General features: G+C 54.7%; 1 protein-coding gene across 4 annotated transcripts in view; it reads right to left on the bottom strand.

Moving 5' to 3' along the window:
* The window catches only part of PDZD4 (PDZ domain containing 4), a 32,334-nt gene that overhangs the window by 5,195 nt on the left and 9,392 nt on the right, over positions 1-17,747 (bottom strand). Inside the window, exons 2-3 of one of the 4 annotated variants that reach the window (XM_044763873.2) lie at positions 1,664-1,899; positions 458-548 (exon numbers count right to left, since the gene is read on the bottom strand). The exons of 1 other annotated variant lie outside the window; for it this stretch is intronic. In XM_044763873.2, the coding sequence (XP_044619808.1) occupies positions 458-548; positions 1,664-1,899 (327 nt within the window). Of the gene's footprint in view, positions 1-457; positions 549-1,111; positions 1,251-1,645; positions 1,900-17,747 lie in introns of those variants that run through there. 2 more of the 4 variants (XM_044763872.2, XM_044763874.2) reach the window with 2 other exon arrangements.

Raw genomic sequence — 17,747 nt, forward strand, 5'->3', positions numbered from 1 at the left:
AGCAGAGGAAGAAAGCCCCGGAAACATGTGAGCAAGGCCACATGCTGCAGGGGCAGCAGCCATGGTCCCGTCCCAGACCCAGCAGCCTGTCACCTAGCTGAGTTTCCAGCCCCCAGCTCAGAGAATCTCTCTTACCATCCCAAATGGTGCATGTGTCCAGTGGTCTCTTCTACCAGGAAATGCCCAAGACACACATGGGACACAGGGGACACACAGGACACAAACATGCGTGGGACGCAGACTCACCAACATAAACCGACCACGGGACCTTACCCGTGCCCTCCCCAACTCAGCCTGACTTGACCATGAGCCTGAGTTAACAGGCTGTGCACCAGGAGGGGCCACGAAGCCCGGCTGCCTGGGGGCAGCAGAAGCCAGGCCGGAGCTGGGCTGTAGACGGCCATCCCAGGGCTGGCTCCTGGGCCCTGGCCTGGCCTGGCCTGGCCGCCCAGCTCACCTCATACTCCAGCTCGTCCATACGGTCTGCCTCCTGCGGGCCGCCCTCCATGAACTCCGCCGGGTCATAGTACTCATGGCTGATGGGGGGGCTGCCCAGAAGAAGGCAGGGTCAGGCTAGCCATCTGTTTCTCTCGTGCCCTAGCCCCAGCTCCCGGGCTGGCCCATCCCAGTGCACTTAGCATGGAGACCTGCTCTGGGTACATCCTCAGGGAGAGGCAGCTCAGCTGCATCTTCTGTCTTCTAGAACTCCCTCCTTCAGAGCTACATGCATCCATGCAAAGACCAGCAATGGTTCTCGAATGGGAGTGTGCAGGGGTCTACTCTCCCTGCTCCATCCCTCTCCATCCCGCCCCATCCCCCTGCCCAGACTCTAATCATGCCAGCCAGCAGAGACCGACTTCTCCAAACTGTGGGTGCGGTGCCCCTCCCGCCCAGCACTGGCCCCACTCATGCAACGCCCCCAGGAGTTATCCAGGCCCCAGGAGTGCTGGGGAGCAGAGGAGGACCCACTCTACTTCCAGGGATGGCCCTCCTTGCCCTGAGGCTAAGCTTGGCTGCTGGCAGCCTGGGGCTACCTCTCTGCAGAGGAGGGGATCCCAGGAGCACCTCCCTGCAGCCCAGGTTTAGACTAGGGGAATGAGTCAGCGCTCACACAGTCATGAGCCACCAGGCCTGGAGGAGAAGCCCTTCTTCCAAGCGGGCCAAAGAAAGAAGCCGAAGAGATGGAGGAAGTTCAGAGCAGGGAGAGGGATGGGACAGACAAGGATGCAAGAAGATTCAAGGAGTGATGCTTGTGAGGCAGAAGACGATGGAGCGGCAGAGGAGAGAGGATGGAGGAGAAGGAGCTGAGGACCTCAGCCTTCCAGCAGCAAGGTCCCAGGACGGTCCTCCCTTGGCCCTGGGGGTAGATACAACAGGGAGCCTGTGTGTCAGCCTCTCCTAGCCCCTTCACTGGCTGATGTCCAGCCTGAGGCTAGAGGCCCAGAGATTTCTGAGCCCTTGGGTGCCACAGTCATCTCTCAAGGTCAAGGAGCCTGCTTCCTGCCTGAGGGGACAGGACAGTCAAGGTCTCCCTGCCACACCCAGAGCTGTGGCAATGTAGCCTCTGGGTGGTGTGAGGATGGCTGCCCCAGGTGGTGTGCCCTCTCTGGAGGCAGGGCCCGGGGCCCTCCTGAGGGCGACTCACAGCTCAGACAGGACGTACGGCTCCAGGATGACCATGGGCGGGGTGGGCGGGCGCAGCTTGCCCAGCGCCATGATATGCTCGAAGGTGATGTCGGTCTGAGTGCCACTATCCACCAGCTGCAGGTCATGGCAGGAGCTGTCCCCCCGGAGGCGGGGGCTGCGTCTCAGCACCTGGATCACCAGGGGCTCCTTGGAGGAGCGCAGGGCCTCCAGGGTTTGCTCTTGAGACAGCTTGGAGAGCTCCTTCCCGTTCACCTGCGGCAGAGACGCCCCAGTGAGAAGCAGCCGCACTGAGCCCCAGTCTACTCAACCAAGCAATCTGCTCTCCACCCTCGGCCCCGCTTCCCCTTGGTGCCCTCACTCCCAGGCAAATCCCACTTCTCAGCCTTGCCCCCACACAGTCTGTTGTGATGGCCGAGGAGCCCCAGTGACTGTGCACAGCATCTGGGGGCTCTGCCCTCGCCCTAGAACATCATTCGGCCCTCCTCCAGCAGGAACCATCCACTCTACTGTCCTCCTCACCCCAGGACCTGTTTCTCCTTCAGGAAGCACTAAGGCCAGAGCTAGCGCGTAGAAGATGGAGGAGAGTCCGCCTTGGCAATGACTGAACGTCTGCTGTGCTCATCTGACATCAAGGCAAGAGGAAGACCTTGACTCCTCCTCCCACGGGAGTCAGTCAACAAATAGGTTCAGGTGGGAGGGTCAGGAAGCGTAAGACATGAAGGACAGGATCTGTCCCAAAGGCAGCGATGGACTCGCCAAAGAGGAAAGGCCACACACAGAGCTAGCCGGCATTGCAGGGCAGCCTAAGAGAGGTGCCAAGGAAGCAGCCCTTAGAAAACCAACGTCTTTCTTGGTTTCTTGGGCACCTGATGCATCTCCCCCAAATCCTGACCCCAACAATCCATCCTGTAGATGAGGATACCAAGGCTCAACAAGACTAAGGGAGTGAGTCAAAGTTATGAGCCAGGCTGGGCTGCACAGTGGTCAGCGTGTAGGTCAGGGAGGAGAAGGCCGTTACAGGCTGGAGGCCAAGGAGAAGGCCAGACTGGAAGAGCCTTGAGGGAAGAGCAAGATGAGAGCCGGTGGAGGACGGAGGGCCTTCCAGGCAGAGGCCAGCAAAGATCCAGGGCAGGGCCCCAGGTGGATGGAGCAAGGCATACCCTCAAGGCACCTGGGGGCAGAAGGCTGGCCCCAGCCCAGCCACTAATTTCTGCAGCAGCCTGTGTACACTGGGCCCTGGGACGGTCACTTTTGAGCTAGTGAACCCGGCACCATGCACTACGACCTTGAGGTCATCCTTGGCGGGGAGGCAAGTAGTCTAAGGATGGGAGGCAAGTAGTCTAAGGATGGAACAAACGCAGCCAGAATTCAAGGCATGTGTCATGGGGCCAGGGAGGGAGAATCAGGAAGCGGTTCCTGGAGGAGGGGGGATGGCAGGGTCTTCTCATTCACTCAGCAGCTTGGGGAAGGGCTGTTCTGGGCCTGGGGAGGCCACACACTAACGGCAACACCCCAAATGGCTATACCCAGTGGGTAAGCACTGGAACAGACCTCCGGGGTCCTGCTAAGGAAGCCCAGGGCCAGCTACACCCTACCTAGAAAAGAGCATAGGGAAGGCTCCCTGAGCAGGTGGCCCCTGGCCTTCGTCAGGGCAAGGAGAGGGGCCAGGAAGAGGCAGGGTGGCTGGCTTGCAGGCAGAAGCGAGGTCCCCAACAGGCAGCGTGGATAGTGCAGGCCCACGGAGCCAGCGCCTGCCCAGGGACAGAGCTTCTGGAGGATGAAGTGAGAAGGTCCCCAGTTGGGGAAGGCACACAGACACAGGGCTGCGGAAAATGAGAGCCCTTTCTGTTTCCCTGGGTGTCCCAGTCTTCACATCCTCACAGTGGCCCTGCCCTCCCTGGCTGTCTCAGGGGGATGGGCTTCTTCACAGAGATGCCCAATCCAACCAGGAAATCGCATCCCCTCTGCTGCAGCGTAACCCACCAGCTCCTGGAGGCTGTCCCAGGAGGACCGGGCTGTCTCAGCAAAGCACAGGGTGTCCACGGGGACCCCTGGCCAGCCGGTGGCTCCTCTGAGCCACGGAACCTGAATAATTACCTTTCTGCGACTTGATTATGTCCTTGTAAATAATAATTTCAGCTTTTATGTCTCCCCTCTCCCCATACTTTCCATAGTTGGAAAAGATTTTTTTTAAAGATTGGCACCTGAGCTAAAATCTGTTGCCAATCTTCTTCCTTTTTCTTTTCTTTTTATTCTTCTCCCCAAACCCCCCCAGTACATAGTTGTATATTCTAGTTGTAGGTCCCTCTGGTTGTGCCATGTGCAACACCACCTCAGGATGGCCTGAGGAGCGGTGCCGTGTCTGCACCCAGGATCTGAACAAAGGCCGCCAAAGTGGAGCGCGCGAACTCAACCACTCGGCCATGGGGCCAGCTCCAGGAAAAGATGTTTTTTAACCAATTTTGTCTAATTATAAAAGAAACAAAGGTTCATTGTAGAACATTTGAAAAGTACAGACAACCATAAGGAAGAAAACAAAACTCACTCAGGATCTCAGGGGTGTGACTGCTGGGAATGTGTCGGGCAACTTTCCTTCCTAGACTTTCCACCGCTGATCATTTTGCAACTCCAGGGCCCCAGGGCTCAGAGCACACCAGCTCGTGTGTATTGGCTCAGTCTCTAATGTCCATCACTAAAATGGTTTTCAATTTTGTTTTATTATAAAGAAGGTTGCAAAGACATTTTTCATACGTTCTGTACATATTTTCTATGTATATCTTTGTGTAACCTACGGTTGTTACGTTAAAGAAAATTTCTAGAAGTGGAATTATTGGATCAAAGAGTATCAAGGACAGCTTGTCAGCAAAGAAGGTATCTGTTTCCAACGGATGGTAAGTGTGAAGAATGTGGTCAGATTGAGGGGTCTGGTACAGCCAGAGAGGCTGCAGTTAGAAAGGCAGGCTGGAACAGAGGGTACGCAGCTGAGCGCCCAGAAGACGGGGCCAGCTGCAGGGGAGTATTTGGGAAGGGCAGTCTGGGAAAGGCTGCTGACAGAGGAAATGTGAGAAATGGCCTTGAAGCCCTTAGCAGAGCCGATGGGTGAAACTGTCAGGAAAGTTTGCGAGCCAATTGGGGGGAAGGTACACAGACACAGGGCTGTAAGGGTCTTTTCTTAGCCTATCTTACCTTCTCATTGTGTTGATGGTGTCTTTTGTTGTCCAGAAGTTTTAGATTTTTTTTTTTAAAGATTGGCACCTGAGCTAACAATTGTTGCCAATCTTTTTTTCTTCTCTAAATGTCGTTATCAACATTTCAATGGTATAAACTTTTTAGTTATAAACAAAGGCAATAAATACTCCAAGCCCATGGCTTTCTGATTAGTTTACTACACTTTCCTGTTATCTGTGCTCTTCGGGTCACTTATGCCTAGTGTGTCTGGAAGGAGGAGATACCATATAATGGTGGGTAACTGCGCATCTCTTCCCAACTCAATGTCCCAGGACATCACAGCGGTGGCTGTGGTGGGAGTATTCACACCAAGGAAATATTTACACCACGAAAATCAGCGAACACTCCAAACGACGGCTTATTGTTTCAGAACATTTACCAGCTCCCCACTGCCCTTAAGCCAAAGACTTCCTTAAGAAGCAGAAGGGCTGGGCTAATCTCAGGATCTCTGAGGGGGAAACTCCCGGGCCAGGGTGACAAGTGTGCAATGGGACACTCAGGTGACACTGAAAAACGCAGGAATGTCTTTCTCCCTGGAACCTTTACCCAGTAGCAGTGTTGCTATGGAAACTTGGTCCAGGCAGTGGGAGGGGAGTGCAGGGGGAGCTGGGAGTCAAGAGGGGGATGGGCACAGGCACAGCCTCAGCACCTCAGATGGGGCCATCAGAGGGATGCCTGCGACAGCCCGGCAGCCTTCTCCTTTGGCCCATGCAGCACTTGTGCAGAGGCTTGGACTCGGGGCCACTCCTGCAGGCGGGCGCCACGGGCTCCTTCAGCCCCCTCCTTCTCCTCTTCAGTCATGGTGGGCCTCAAGAGCTAATGAGGACGGGCAAGACAGAGACAGGCCATGACAAGTAGGAGATGAGCCCCTCCCAGATGGGGTGAGGGCTACCAACAAGATGGGGAACTATGGGGCCACGAGCAAAGCAGCGTGGGGCCAGGCACACAGTAAGGATCCAGTGCCCTCACCCAGTCGTCCTGTCCTGAGGTAGAAGAAGACGTGCACTGGCAAAGCCACCATAAAAATGTCCCTGACCTTCAGACTGCACGCTCAAGGTCTCCGCTCCGGTCTCCCCTCAGAGTCCCCCTCAGGCCACATGCAAATGTCTCCACACACTGGAGGCTCTCCCCACGAAGACACCCAGGACCCACGGCAGTTCACCATCTCCCCTGCCGCCAGCACCCCAAGCCCCCACCAGGCAATTCAGAGTGGATCGAGGGACCTAAATGGACACAGCAGAACCGCTCTTGGGAGTGAGGGAATGACATCTTTACGATGTTGAGATAGAGAAGCACTTCCTAAGATAAAAAATGGGCAGGGGCCAGCCCCGTGGCCCAGTGGGTAAGTTCATGTGCTCCACTTCGGCAGCCCAGGCTTTCGCCAGTTCAGATCCTGGGCGCGGACATGGCTCCGCTCATCAGGCCATGCTGAGGCGGCGGCCCACATGCCACAACTAGAAGGACTCACAACTAAAATATACAACTATGTATTGGGGGGATTTGGGGAGAAAAACGAAATAAAAAAATCCTTAAAAAAAAAAAGGGCAGACAAGAATGGGAAAGATATAAATTTCACTATGTTAAAATGTAAAACTTCTGGGGGCCAGCCCCGTGGCTGAGTGGTTAAGTTAGGCACTCTGCTTCGGCGGCTCAGATCCTGGGCAAGGACATGGCACCGCTCGTCAGGTCATGCTGAGGTGGCGTCCCACATGCCACAACTAGAAGGACCCACAACTAGAATACACAACTATGTACTGGGGGCTTTGAGGAGGAGAAGAAAAAAAGATTGGCAACAATTGTTAGCTCAGGTGCCAATCTTTAAAAAAATAATCTAAAACTTCTGGACAACAAAAGACACCATCAACACAATGAGAAGGTAAGATAGGCTAAGAAAAGATCCTTACAAGGGCCGGCCCAGTGGCCGAGTGGTTAAGTTCGTGCACCCCACTTCGGTGGCCCAGGCTTTCGCCGGTTCGGATCCTGGGTGCGGACACGGCACTGCTCATCAGATCATGCTGAGGCAGCGTCCCACATGCCACAACTAGAAGGACCCACAACTAAAAATATACAACTATGTACCAGAGGACTTTGGGGAGAAAAAGGAAAAATAAAATCTTTTAAAAAAAAAAAGATCCTTACAATGTGTAGAACTGATAAGGGATTATCCAGAATAAAGAATTCCTACAAAACACTAAGAAAATACAAACAACTTAACAGGAAAACAGGCATTCCCAGAAAAGGGAGCCCAGACTGTCCCATGAGCCCTTGAGAAGATGCCCGCTCAGGACACTGAGAGATGAGCAGCATTGTCTTAACAGCCAACACTGGAAACAGCCCAAGAGTCCACCATTGGTAGAATGGATCAGAAGTCATGGCATGTTCGTACATGTGGTTTACGGAAACACCCATGCTCACTAATAGCATAAGGAGTGGAAAACACATCAGAATGACAGACCTGAATCCCTCCGGAGAGGAAAGGGGAGGAATGGGGTCAGGGACCTGCCTTTGATACCTTTTGAAGAGAAAAATGCTGAGGCCAACAAGGCCCAACTCGAGGTTGGGTGGCAGCGCATGCGCAATGCCAAAGTGATGCCCGGTACATTTCTGGAAGTTTGAGAAGAAGATTTCACAATACTCCAACATGGAGGGGCAGCCAGGGTGAGAGAGGCAAGCTGGGCAGCTCTTGCTGTCATCACCCATTAGGAGGTGGAATGGGTGAGACTTGGGGACTTGGGGGCATGGAGCTTTCTAGCCTGGGTAGTAGATACACTGGCAAGAGTGGCATTGCTATTATTGCTAATAGTCACAAACCAGTAACAATAGCTACTGGTTTAGTAATGGGTGACTCTGCCAGGCTCCGTTCCGAGTGCTTTACGCAGGTTACTTCTGAGTGCCCTGCACAGCCCTATGAAACAGGCACTAAGCGGATCTTCATTTCACAGATGAGGAACCAGCATCCTTCAGCTGATGAGTGGAGGAGCTGGGCTGCACTCACCAGTTAGGTGCCTTCCGTTCAGAGTTCAGAGTTTCTGCAGAGCAGCTGGAGGGCCCTGAGGAGCACCAGCATCTCAGGCCTGGTGTGGGGCAGAGCGGGGATGAGGATGCTTGGGAGGTGGCTACCCATGTCGGGGGGCAGAGGGTACGTAAGTATAGGTGGATGGGGGTGGAGATAGGGGCATGGGTGGGGCCTTGGCTGAGGTGCAGGGGTCTGGCGGTAGGGGTGTGGGTAGAGAGTGTGGGGGTGGTGTTTGTGGCTGGAGTGGATGTGGGGGTCTGGGTGCGAGTGTGGGGTAGGGATTGTTGGCTGTAGGGGCAGGTCTATGACCCTGTGTTGAACCCTCTTCTCCTTCCAGAAGGTCTCTCTTCCCCTCCCTCCCCCTGCCACCTCCCACTAAGCACTAAGTGTCAGCCTGTGTCATTCTCCTCCTAGTAAATTATTCATTTGCCGGGGGCTCTGTAGTGCCTTCTTCCCCACCCCCCCACCCCCAACTCTCCCGGCTGCCACTCCTTCCCACCCCCTCACACACCCTTCTTCCCTGGCACTTGCTCATCACTTCCTGCCCCCACTCCTGTCGCCTACACCCACTCAAGACCAGGTGCCCAGGCCGGCCATCCTCAGGGAAGAGCGACGCCCGCTGAGAAGCAGACACACTGGCTGAGGCCCTTGCTGAGCTTGCTGAGTGCCTGGCCCACCCCGACCGGACCGGACTGGCAGGAGACCAAACCTGTGGGCGTGGCTTGATGGCCATGTGACTGACGTCCATGAGCTCTGGATGGGCATGGGGAGGCCCAGGCCGAGACAGAGAACAGACAGCATGTCCTCAGCTCAGAGGGGAAGCCAGGCCCCGAGGGGCCCCAGCCAGCCTTCCCAGAACTTCCCCAGAGAAGGTGACCCTCAGCTCTGCTTCCATGGCCCACCTCCAGGCCCGGGCGCCTGAGGGCAGGGGCCTGGCCACTTCATTTTTTTTTTTTTTTAAAGATTTTTTAATTTTTTCCTTTTTCTCCCCAAAGCCCCCCAGTACATAGTTGTATATTCTTCGTTGTGGGTCCTTCTAGTTGTGGCATGTGGGATGATACCAACATGGTTTGATGAGCAGTGCCATGTCCGCACTCAGGATTCAAACCAACAAAACACTGGGCCGCCTGCAGCGGAGCGCGTGAACTTCACCACTCGGCCACGGGGCCAGCCCGGCCTGGCCACTTCTGACATGCAGAAGGAACCCAGTGAGGAGGCAGCCTCAGCAGGAGCCCTTCCAGTTGGGGGAGAGCAATCCGTCTGGTGGAGCCCGTTGTCAGAAAACCCTCACTACGAGATGTTGCCTTCACCAAGCGCAAACCTCTCTCCTTTGGAACAATTCAGAAGAAACCCACTTTATCTTCCAACACTTCACAACCTGAAGCCCACTTGAATGTCCCACGTCCTCCCTAGTCCCAGTTCCCAACAGCTCTCATCTTCTCCAGCACTCCTTGGCGGGCTGTGTGGCCTTGCCATCATGTGCCAGGCATTAGTCTTTGCCTTGGCTAGAAACTCCCTTTTGGCAGCCAGTCCTGTTGGTTTCATAGCGTGCACCCACTAAAGCGCTGCCTTGCCTGACACTCTACTCGGGGAGCCAACATCCGGCTCCACAGGGATCCATTTCCTGCTGCTGGGATGGGCCCAAGCAGGCGGCCCCAGGGACTGCAGCTCCTACCCAATCCCAGCAGAGCTGGAAGTCACTTCACTCCAGTGCAGGCTCTGCTGAAAGGGACCCTCGCCCTGCTGGGCAGGGGCGGGGCGCACCGGATGGGATGTGAGCCTTAGAGGTGCCCCTTGGCCCAAATGTGTCCCAGGTGGCCCTCACACTCTGCTTGCGGACGAACTGGTTCCTATTTACACACCAAGAGAGCACTCTACTGCCCTGGATCCTGGGGGCCCTGGAAACACCTGAAAGCCAGTCTCCATTGCGCTCAAGAGCAGTGGCCACCTCCAGACCCCATGGCACTGAGTGTCCCTCATCCTGGCTGACTCCATCACCCGCTCACAGACTCTCAGTCTGATTCCTACCCCAGAGTGTAAAATGAAAACTTTCTGGAGGAATTTGTCAATAACTATAAAGAACTTTGAAAATATTCATCATTCCCTTTGATCCAGTAAATTTGCTCTAAGTAATAGATCCTAAAATAATAATAATAGGTATTACATTAATTACAAGGATGTTCAGAGCACCGTTATTTTTTCACTGTGGTAAAATATACCTAATATGAAACTTACCATTTAAAGTGTACAATTCAGGGGCATTTAGCGCATTCACATTGTTGTGCAACCATCATCACCTCTACCTTCTTCCAGGACATTTTCAATCCCCGCAAAAGGAGACCCCCTACTCATTCTCTCCACATTTACCCCAGCCCCCAGACCCTGGCACCAACCAATCTCCTTTCCATCTGGATATTTCATATGAAGAGAATCCTACAATACATCGTCTGTGTCTGGCATCTTCCTTAGTGTGTTTTCTAGGTTCATCCATATTGCAGCAAGCCCATTAGTACTTCATTCCTTTTATGGCTAAATAATATTCCATTGTATTCCATAATATTCCATTGTGTGCACAGACCACATTTTGTTTATCCCTTCATCCATCAATAGACATTGTGTGCTTCCCCCGTTGGCTGTCGTGAATAGTGCTGCTGTGAACATTCGTGTACAAGTGTTCGTGTGAGTGTCAGTTTTCACATCATTGGGGTGTGTGCCTAGGAGTGGAATTGCTGGGCCATAGGATCCCTCTATATTTAACTTACTGAGGTGCCAGATTATTTCTAATGCCAAAAACTTTACAGCAATCTTAAGCAGAAGTGTCTACCTCATTCAAGTGTATACAGCTGCCTTACTGGAGTCTTCCAATAACAAGCCTGTTTCACAAAAAAGATACACAAAGACACATGAACTATGATAATTACCATATAAAATATGTTTATGGAAAAAGGCTGGGAAAGAATTTACATTGTGTGAGGGTAATGGAAATCTGAGATCTTTTTTCTTTTTTCCAAACTTTATATAACGTGGCTATATTGTTTTCTGAAAAAATGTTACAAACTTCAAAAAAATAGCATTGCTGGAAAATTCTCCTGATAAAATATTAAGCAAAAAGACCTGCTTAAATCAGTGGGACCCCCATTCTGAGTGTGCAGATCTCAGTGAGTGGGAAGCAGCTGGATGGGGGCAGGCAGGGAGGCAGGGAGGGGCGAGCCTGCAGGGAGGGCGGGCGCCCAGGGCGTTTACAGCTATGGTGCATGGATGCGCGTCATTCAGTGGTATGTGGGTATGTATCAAATATTACACAACACTTTCCCTAAAGACTGGAAGGACATTCATGAAAACGGAGAAACGTCATTGGCAGCAGTTATCCTTAGGAGAGAGTATTTCTAGGTGCTGCAAGCATCTTCTCCAATGAACACTCTTCTAATCAGAGAGAAAATGCAAAAGCAAGCTAGCCTGCGATCTGTTCTGAGGTTTTCTCAGTTTCCCGAGGCCCCAGGCTCTGTGGCGGTCGGCTGGTTTGTACTCCTGGCCCCTGGGCAGCCCAGGCTGGGACTGCAGCCTCTGGGCACGGGCCCCTGGGAGCCGATCCAAGGAGAGCAGTGGCAAAGAGGTCACATCAGACTTCACATCCAGACCGTGAAGAGACTCAGGAGGCACTGCTTTCTCCCCCTACTGCCTTCAACCTCCTGCCCAGGTGTCCTGAAAAAGGAAGAGGTGGCTCCTAGGAGCCTGGAGGCCCAGAGTGAGTGAAAGAGGCCCCAGGGGACCCTTGAGCTGTGGGCTCCAGGCGGGGGGAGGGCCTTCACCTCAGGACCTCTGGGACTGGGTGGGGGTGAATCACAGCCCACCACCCCCTAGGGGAGGTGGACAAGAGGGTCTCACGCCCACTCCAGGGAGCACTGGGAAGCTGGTTCTGGAAGGCTGGAGAAGGACTGGCCAGTTAGCCTCAGTGGGCTGGGCCTCAGGCCAGGAACAGGACTGAGCCTACACCCTCCCTCTCCCTTATCCCCCCATCATAGCCCCACTGGCTCCCTTTAGGATCGCATTTGCAGGAAGTGTTCTGTAGGCGGTGAGGGTATGGGCCGCAATCTCCCCCCACCCAGTGCCTGAGCAGAAGAGGACAAGAGGCCAGAGGTGAGGGGACACTGACTCCCTAGGCACCAGCCAATGATGCGGGAAGGCAGAGCTGGAAGGCCCCCAGGTCTGTCTTCAGAGGCAGCCTATGCCCAGTTGGCACCCCAGTGCCCATCCCAGCCCCTCAACCCAAGCCAGGCCCCTGGGGCACGACCCCTCCCAGCAGCACTGTGGCCAGCCAGGAAGTGAGGCCAGGGTGGGAGGAGGCGGGGGTGGGTAGAGGGAGAAAAGACATAGCTGGGGCAAGGACCTGAGTCAACCCAAGCTCAATAGCAGGGTCGGGAGGGAGTTGTAGTGGGCAAGGGAAGACCTGTCTAACAATCAAACATGTTGGGGTGAGCAAGAAAGGTGAGGGGCCCCAGCAGGTGGGGCATCAGAGGCTACTGCACCCAGGGCCAGGAAGTCTAGGTGCCTGGGCCGCTGCCTGCTGCTCCTGTGCTCTGAGGGTGGCTGAGAACAAGGGATTCCTAGGACAAGCCCATGCTGTGCCGTCTCCAACCGGCTTCTCCAGGGAGCAGAGGAGACAGCAGAGAATGAGGCCAGGGAAGCAGGGGAGGGAGGGGCCCCTCTCCCCTGGGTGCCCTTTAGAAGGCTGAGAAGCAGACTGCTTCTAGCTGTGGGAGCCAGCACATACCTCCCTCCCCCAAGGGCCCTGCTTAGAAGGCGGGAGGGGAAGGGACAAAGCTGCATCTCAGAAGGGCAGTGGTGGAGTGCCCAGGAGGTAAGGCCAGCACGTGTGTTATGTGCACAAGTGATCCCTTACATCCCTGATCCGCTGGGAACCAGAGGAAGGAAGAGGGCACGTGTTTCCGAACATGGCAGCCCCACTGCCCTCTCAGAGCCAACACTCATCTGAGCACTGACAGAACTGAGGGGGGAGAGCTGCGGACAAGACAGACGTGATCCTGGGCAAGAAATGCGCAAATAAGGCCATTTCACATGGAGTTCGGAACACTGAGTTCCGTGGTGGAAAATGCCGGCGGCGGGGCGGGGCAAGCGGGGAGCAGGAGGGGGTGCTGCTTTAGATCTAGTGCGCAGGGACAGGCTCTCTGGGGATACCTGAACTGAGACTTGAATGATGACAAGGAGCCAGCCATGCTAGGGACTGCGTAGAATGTTCCCACCAATGCTAAGCCCTAGGATGGAATGCCTTGGTGCTTCTGGAGAATGTGCACAGGGGAGGCCAGCTGTCACCCTGACCTCCGTGAGAATGGACATAGGGGACAGAGCAGAGGCAGGAGACAGACCAGCAGGCAACTGCAGTGGCCCAGGCAAGAGATGGTGGTGGCTTGGCTTGGGGGGTGGGAGTGGAGATGGGGGCTGCCAGGACCTGCTGCTTAGCTAGGGACAAGGACAGGGAGGGAGGAGGGACACCTAACAAGCACAAGAGAAGATGCTAAACAGACATCACTAGTCATCAGGGAAACGCAAATGAAAACCACAATGAGTAGCACCTCACACCTACTAGGATGGCTGGAGTCAAAAACTGGCAAAGGAGTATTGCTGAGGACATGGAGAAACTGAACAGTCCCACATGCTTGTGGGAATGTAAAATGGAGCAGTGGATGTGGAAAACAGTCTAGACATGTCCTATGATCTAGCAATCCCACAAGAACTGGAAACAGGCATCCAAACACAAACTCGGACACAAAAGTTCACTGCAGCATTATTCACAACCGCCCCAATTTGGAAGCAACCTACACATCCACCAACAGATGGATCAACATAACGTGGTACCATCCCACAGTGGATTCTTCAACCACATAAAGGAATGAAGTCTTGACACCTGCTACAACATGGACAGAAACAGACCAGCCAAATGATACCAGAACAGGTAAATCCACAGGGACAGAAAGCAGATTAGTGGTTGTCCCGGGCTGAGGAAGGGGGCTGAGGAAGGGAGAATGGGGAGCGCCTGCTCAATGGGTACGGCCGTTTCCTTTGGGGTGACGAAATGTTCTGGAACTAGATAGCAGTGATAGTTGTGCAACACTGTGAATGTGCTAAACATCACTAATGGTAAATTTTATGTCATACATATTTTCCCACAATAAAAATAAAGCTGCCGCCCAGATCCAGAGACCACACCACGGGTGCCCTTACAGAAGTGAGGACAACTGAGGCAGGCACCTGGGGGTTGGGGAGGACAGGAAATGGGCATGTTTTATTCAATGCAAATTTTTATCTCAGATTTGAAGTTCCTGACACCTGCAGACATCTCCAGTGCCCTACTCCACCTACATGTGTCCCAAACCCAAGCCACCAAACAAGCATCACATGGCCACTGTTATTGAATTCAACTAGGGATTGTTCTTAATTTAAAATCAAGAGACGGAGATCACCTGGAGACTAAGTGTAGCTCAGAGACACTGAGGGGTGCAGAGAGACCCAGAGCTTCCAGTCAGCCAGAGAGGAGAGCACGTGGAGGAGGAGGAGGAGGAGGAGGGGAGGGGAAGAGGGGGAGGAGGGATGGACCAGCCTGGGTGCAGAATGGCCCTCTGGATTTGTGAAGAGGGGCATGGGTGGGGAGGGGGACACCTAACTGGCTGGGCTGGGTGTGGAGCCCCGCCTGTGTAGACACAGCCCTTCGGACTTTTTGCAGAGAATGGGGGCGGGAGGGGTTGGGGGCAGTGGATTTAATGCGGCCTGTGGGAGAGCCCTGCGTTTGGGTTTTTCCAGGGGAGATACCCGACTGTGTCTGAATGCTGATGGGAGAAGTTCAGAAGAGAAAAAAATTCATATGCCAAAGAGAGTGAGGGAAAATGTAGACACCAAGAACTTGGGAAGGCATGGGGGGCAGGCAAGGGGAAAGGGGGCAAGAGAAGGGACAGCAGTGGCAGGTGAAGGAGACACGGGGACTGACATGGGGAACATGGAGGCAATGAGGGAACACACGGGGACACGGGGTCTGGCGAGAGCATCGCGGGAAGCTCTGCGGGCAGGGGCAGTCGCAACTGGGCCTGAGGCGGAGCGGGCACTGGGGGAGGCACAGCGAGGCTGCGTTGCGCCGGGCAGCGGAGGGAGGGCGGGCCCCAGGAGCACTCCGTCCCCGCCCCGCCCCTCTCCGGCCCAGGCTTGCAGACAAAGAGCGCGTGGCGGCGGTGGCGGCAGCAGGAGACCAGCCAGTCTCCTGCGCTTGTCCCCGCGCTGGCTGGCCACTGCCCAGTGTCCGATGTGAGTCCTCCTGCGACCCCCTCCAACCCCCGGTGGGGGCGGGTCTCCAGGCCCTGCTCTAGGGAGCCTGGCGCAGCTCTGCTAGGGGCTCCGGGTAGGAGGCGCTCGCCATACTTCCCAAATGCTCGGAGACCCAGAATCTCTGGGCAGGCGAGAAGGAGGGAGGGGGAGAACTGAGAAAAGAGCCCTGGCCTGGGTGACAAGAGGTGCCGCGGGCCTGGGGAAGGCCCCTTTCACTCATGGTGAGGCGAGGGGGAGGAGGTTAACTACATAATTTCTAGGGGTGCCCACGACTGCTACATGAGGACTCTTCTAACCTGACTCTGCAGATGAGGAAACTGAGGCTAGGAAAGAACAGAAACTGGAAGTTACCCTCTGCCTTGGCCCCTGAGTTCTGATGAACCAGCTGGCTCCCAGCTGTCAGGAGTGTCCAGGGGACACCTTGGACGCAGCTGTGTCTCTAGCTTCCAGAGCCCAAACAAATGTACCCGGACCTCCAAACAGATGGAGTATGGGCAGGGGAAAAAAGCAGCCCAGAGAAGGGCGGCCTGAGCCAAGAGCAGGCTCTCCACACTCCTACCTTTTCAATGGCCCACCAGAAGTTCTCATTCATATTTTCCCAACTCTGGATTTTGACAACTGTCAATCCACAGGAAGGCTGGAACATCTGACAGCAGACATGCCCTTGAGCCAGATCTCCCCAGAGAGCACATTCTCTGCACCTGTCCCCTCCCTTTTACACACACACTCTCACAGCTAGGATGCTGACCCCGATGCTCCCATTCCCCGGGAAACCACACCCCTAACATGCTCCTGGACTTAGCTCCGGATCCAGCGTCACTTCCAGCGTCACTTCCACGGCTCTCTGACCGTACCACTAATGCCTTTATAGCCTTCCTTCTTTTTTTCTTGGATCCGGGATCCAATAAGGACCACACACATTAAGTTTAACTGTTATGTCTCTAGTCTCCTTTAATCTAGAACAATCTATCCACTTTTTTCTTTTTACTCTCATGACATCGACCTCTTGGAAGAGTACAGGGCAGCTGCCTTGTAGAACGTCCCAGAGTCTGGATTTGCCCTTGTTAGATTCAGCTTAAGCGTGTTGATGAGTGTGCCGCCCAGGGGATGCTGTGTCCATCAGCAGGCACTCGGGAGCAGGCTGTCCCACTGTAGGGGAGGGGAGGCTCAGTGGTCAAGGTGGTGGCTGCCAGGTCTCTCCATTGCAAAGTTGCATGTTCCCTTCCTAATGCCCGAGTAACTGGGGTAATACCTCAAGACCCTGTGCATATCCTGTGCCCAGCAACCTTCATCTAACGGTTTCACCATCCAAGGGTGAGTCTGGCTGGAAGGTATTGCACTGAGGGCTGCAAAACGTCTTAATTTGTAAGAATTCTAGCAGGGACACAGCAGTACACTCAATCAACATGCGACTGGCCCAGTGAATGGCGTGCCCCTAGTTGAGGATCCTGGATAAGCCCCCATCTACCCCAGTAACACTGCGCCCACCCTTTCTGCCCAGGAGCAGGAGTGGGAGAAGGAAGCTCAGGAGGCCTTCCTCTCAAAGGCCGTTTTAGTAGTGTGGGGGTGGTGTGTGTGTCAGGGTGCCTAGGGGAGCTGCCTGTATGTTGGAGGCTCAGTTAGCTGGACATGGCATGGAAGAACAGATTATGTCCCTGGGAGCCCCACTTGGACAATGACTTATCCCAAGTTCCCACCAGAGATCCTCGTTACTCAGAGTGTGGTCTGCGCACCAGCAGCATGGACACGGCCTGAGAGCTCGTGAGAAAGGCGGAATCCCAGGCCCCACCCTGGACCTGCTCAGTCAGATCCTGCATTTTAACAAGGGCCTCAGGGCGGAGTCACGTTGGCCCAGTGTGCCCCCTCGAGGAACCAGGGAGAACTTGCACACACCTGAACAGGGTTCTGACACCAGGCAAGTGCTTCAAGGGTCTCTTCTCCCTCCCCCATCCTCCCTCCCCAAAGCTGCTGAGTGGGTGGCCGGTGCCCACCTAGAGTCTGCTGAAATCTGCTCCATCCACCCAGGGGAGAGAAGGCCTCTCCAGCACCTCCAAGCCCTGCCTCGGAGAGTGCAGCTGGGAAGGAGGGATGCCCCGTCGCTGCCTGTATGGAAAAGCAAAGCAATGCCTGAGGTCATCATCAAGATCAACCTGTGGGTGTACGCTCTCAGCTTCCCAAGTACCCTGGCTGGCAACTGAAAACATCCTCCCACCCACCCAGCTCTGGGTTAACCTGGCTGTCCCAAGGGCATGACCCTGGTCTAGCAGTAATCAAAACGATATTCTTGGGGCCGGCCCGTGGCCGAGTGGTTCAGTTCACGCGCTCAGCTTCGGCAGCCCAGGGTTTCACCGATTCAGATCCTGAGCACAGACCCAACACCACTATCAGGCCATGCTGAGGCAGTGTCCCTCACAGCACAACCAGAGGTACTCACAACTAGAATATACAACTATGTCCCGGGGGGACTTTGGGGAGCAGAAGAAGAAAAGAAGATTGGCAACAGATGTCAGCTCAGGGCCAATCT

The sequence above is a fragment of the Equus asinus genome, chromosome X, assembly GCF_041296235.1.
Source record: "Equus asinus isolate D_3611 breed Donkey chromosome X, EquAss-T2T_v2, whole genome shotgun sequence".
NCBI classification, from domain to species: domain Eukaryota; kingdom Metazoa; phylum Chordata; class Mammalia; order Perissodactyla; family Equidae; genus Equus; species Equus asinus.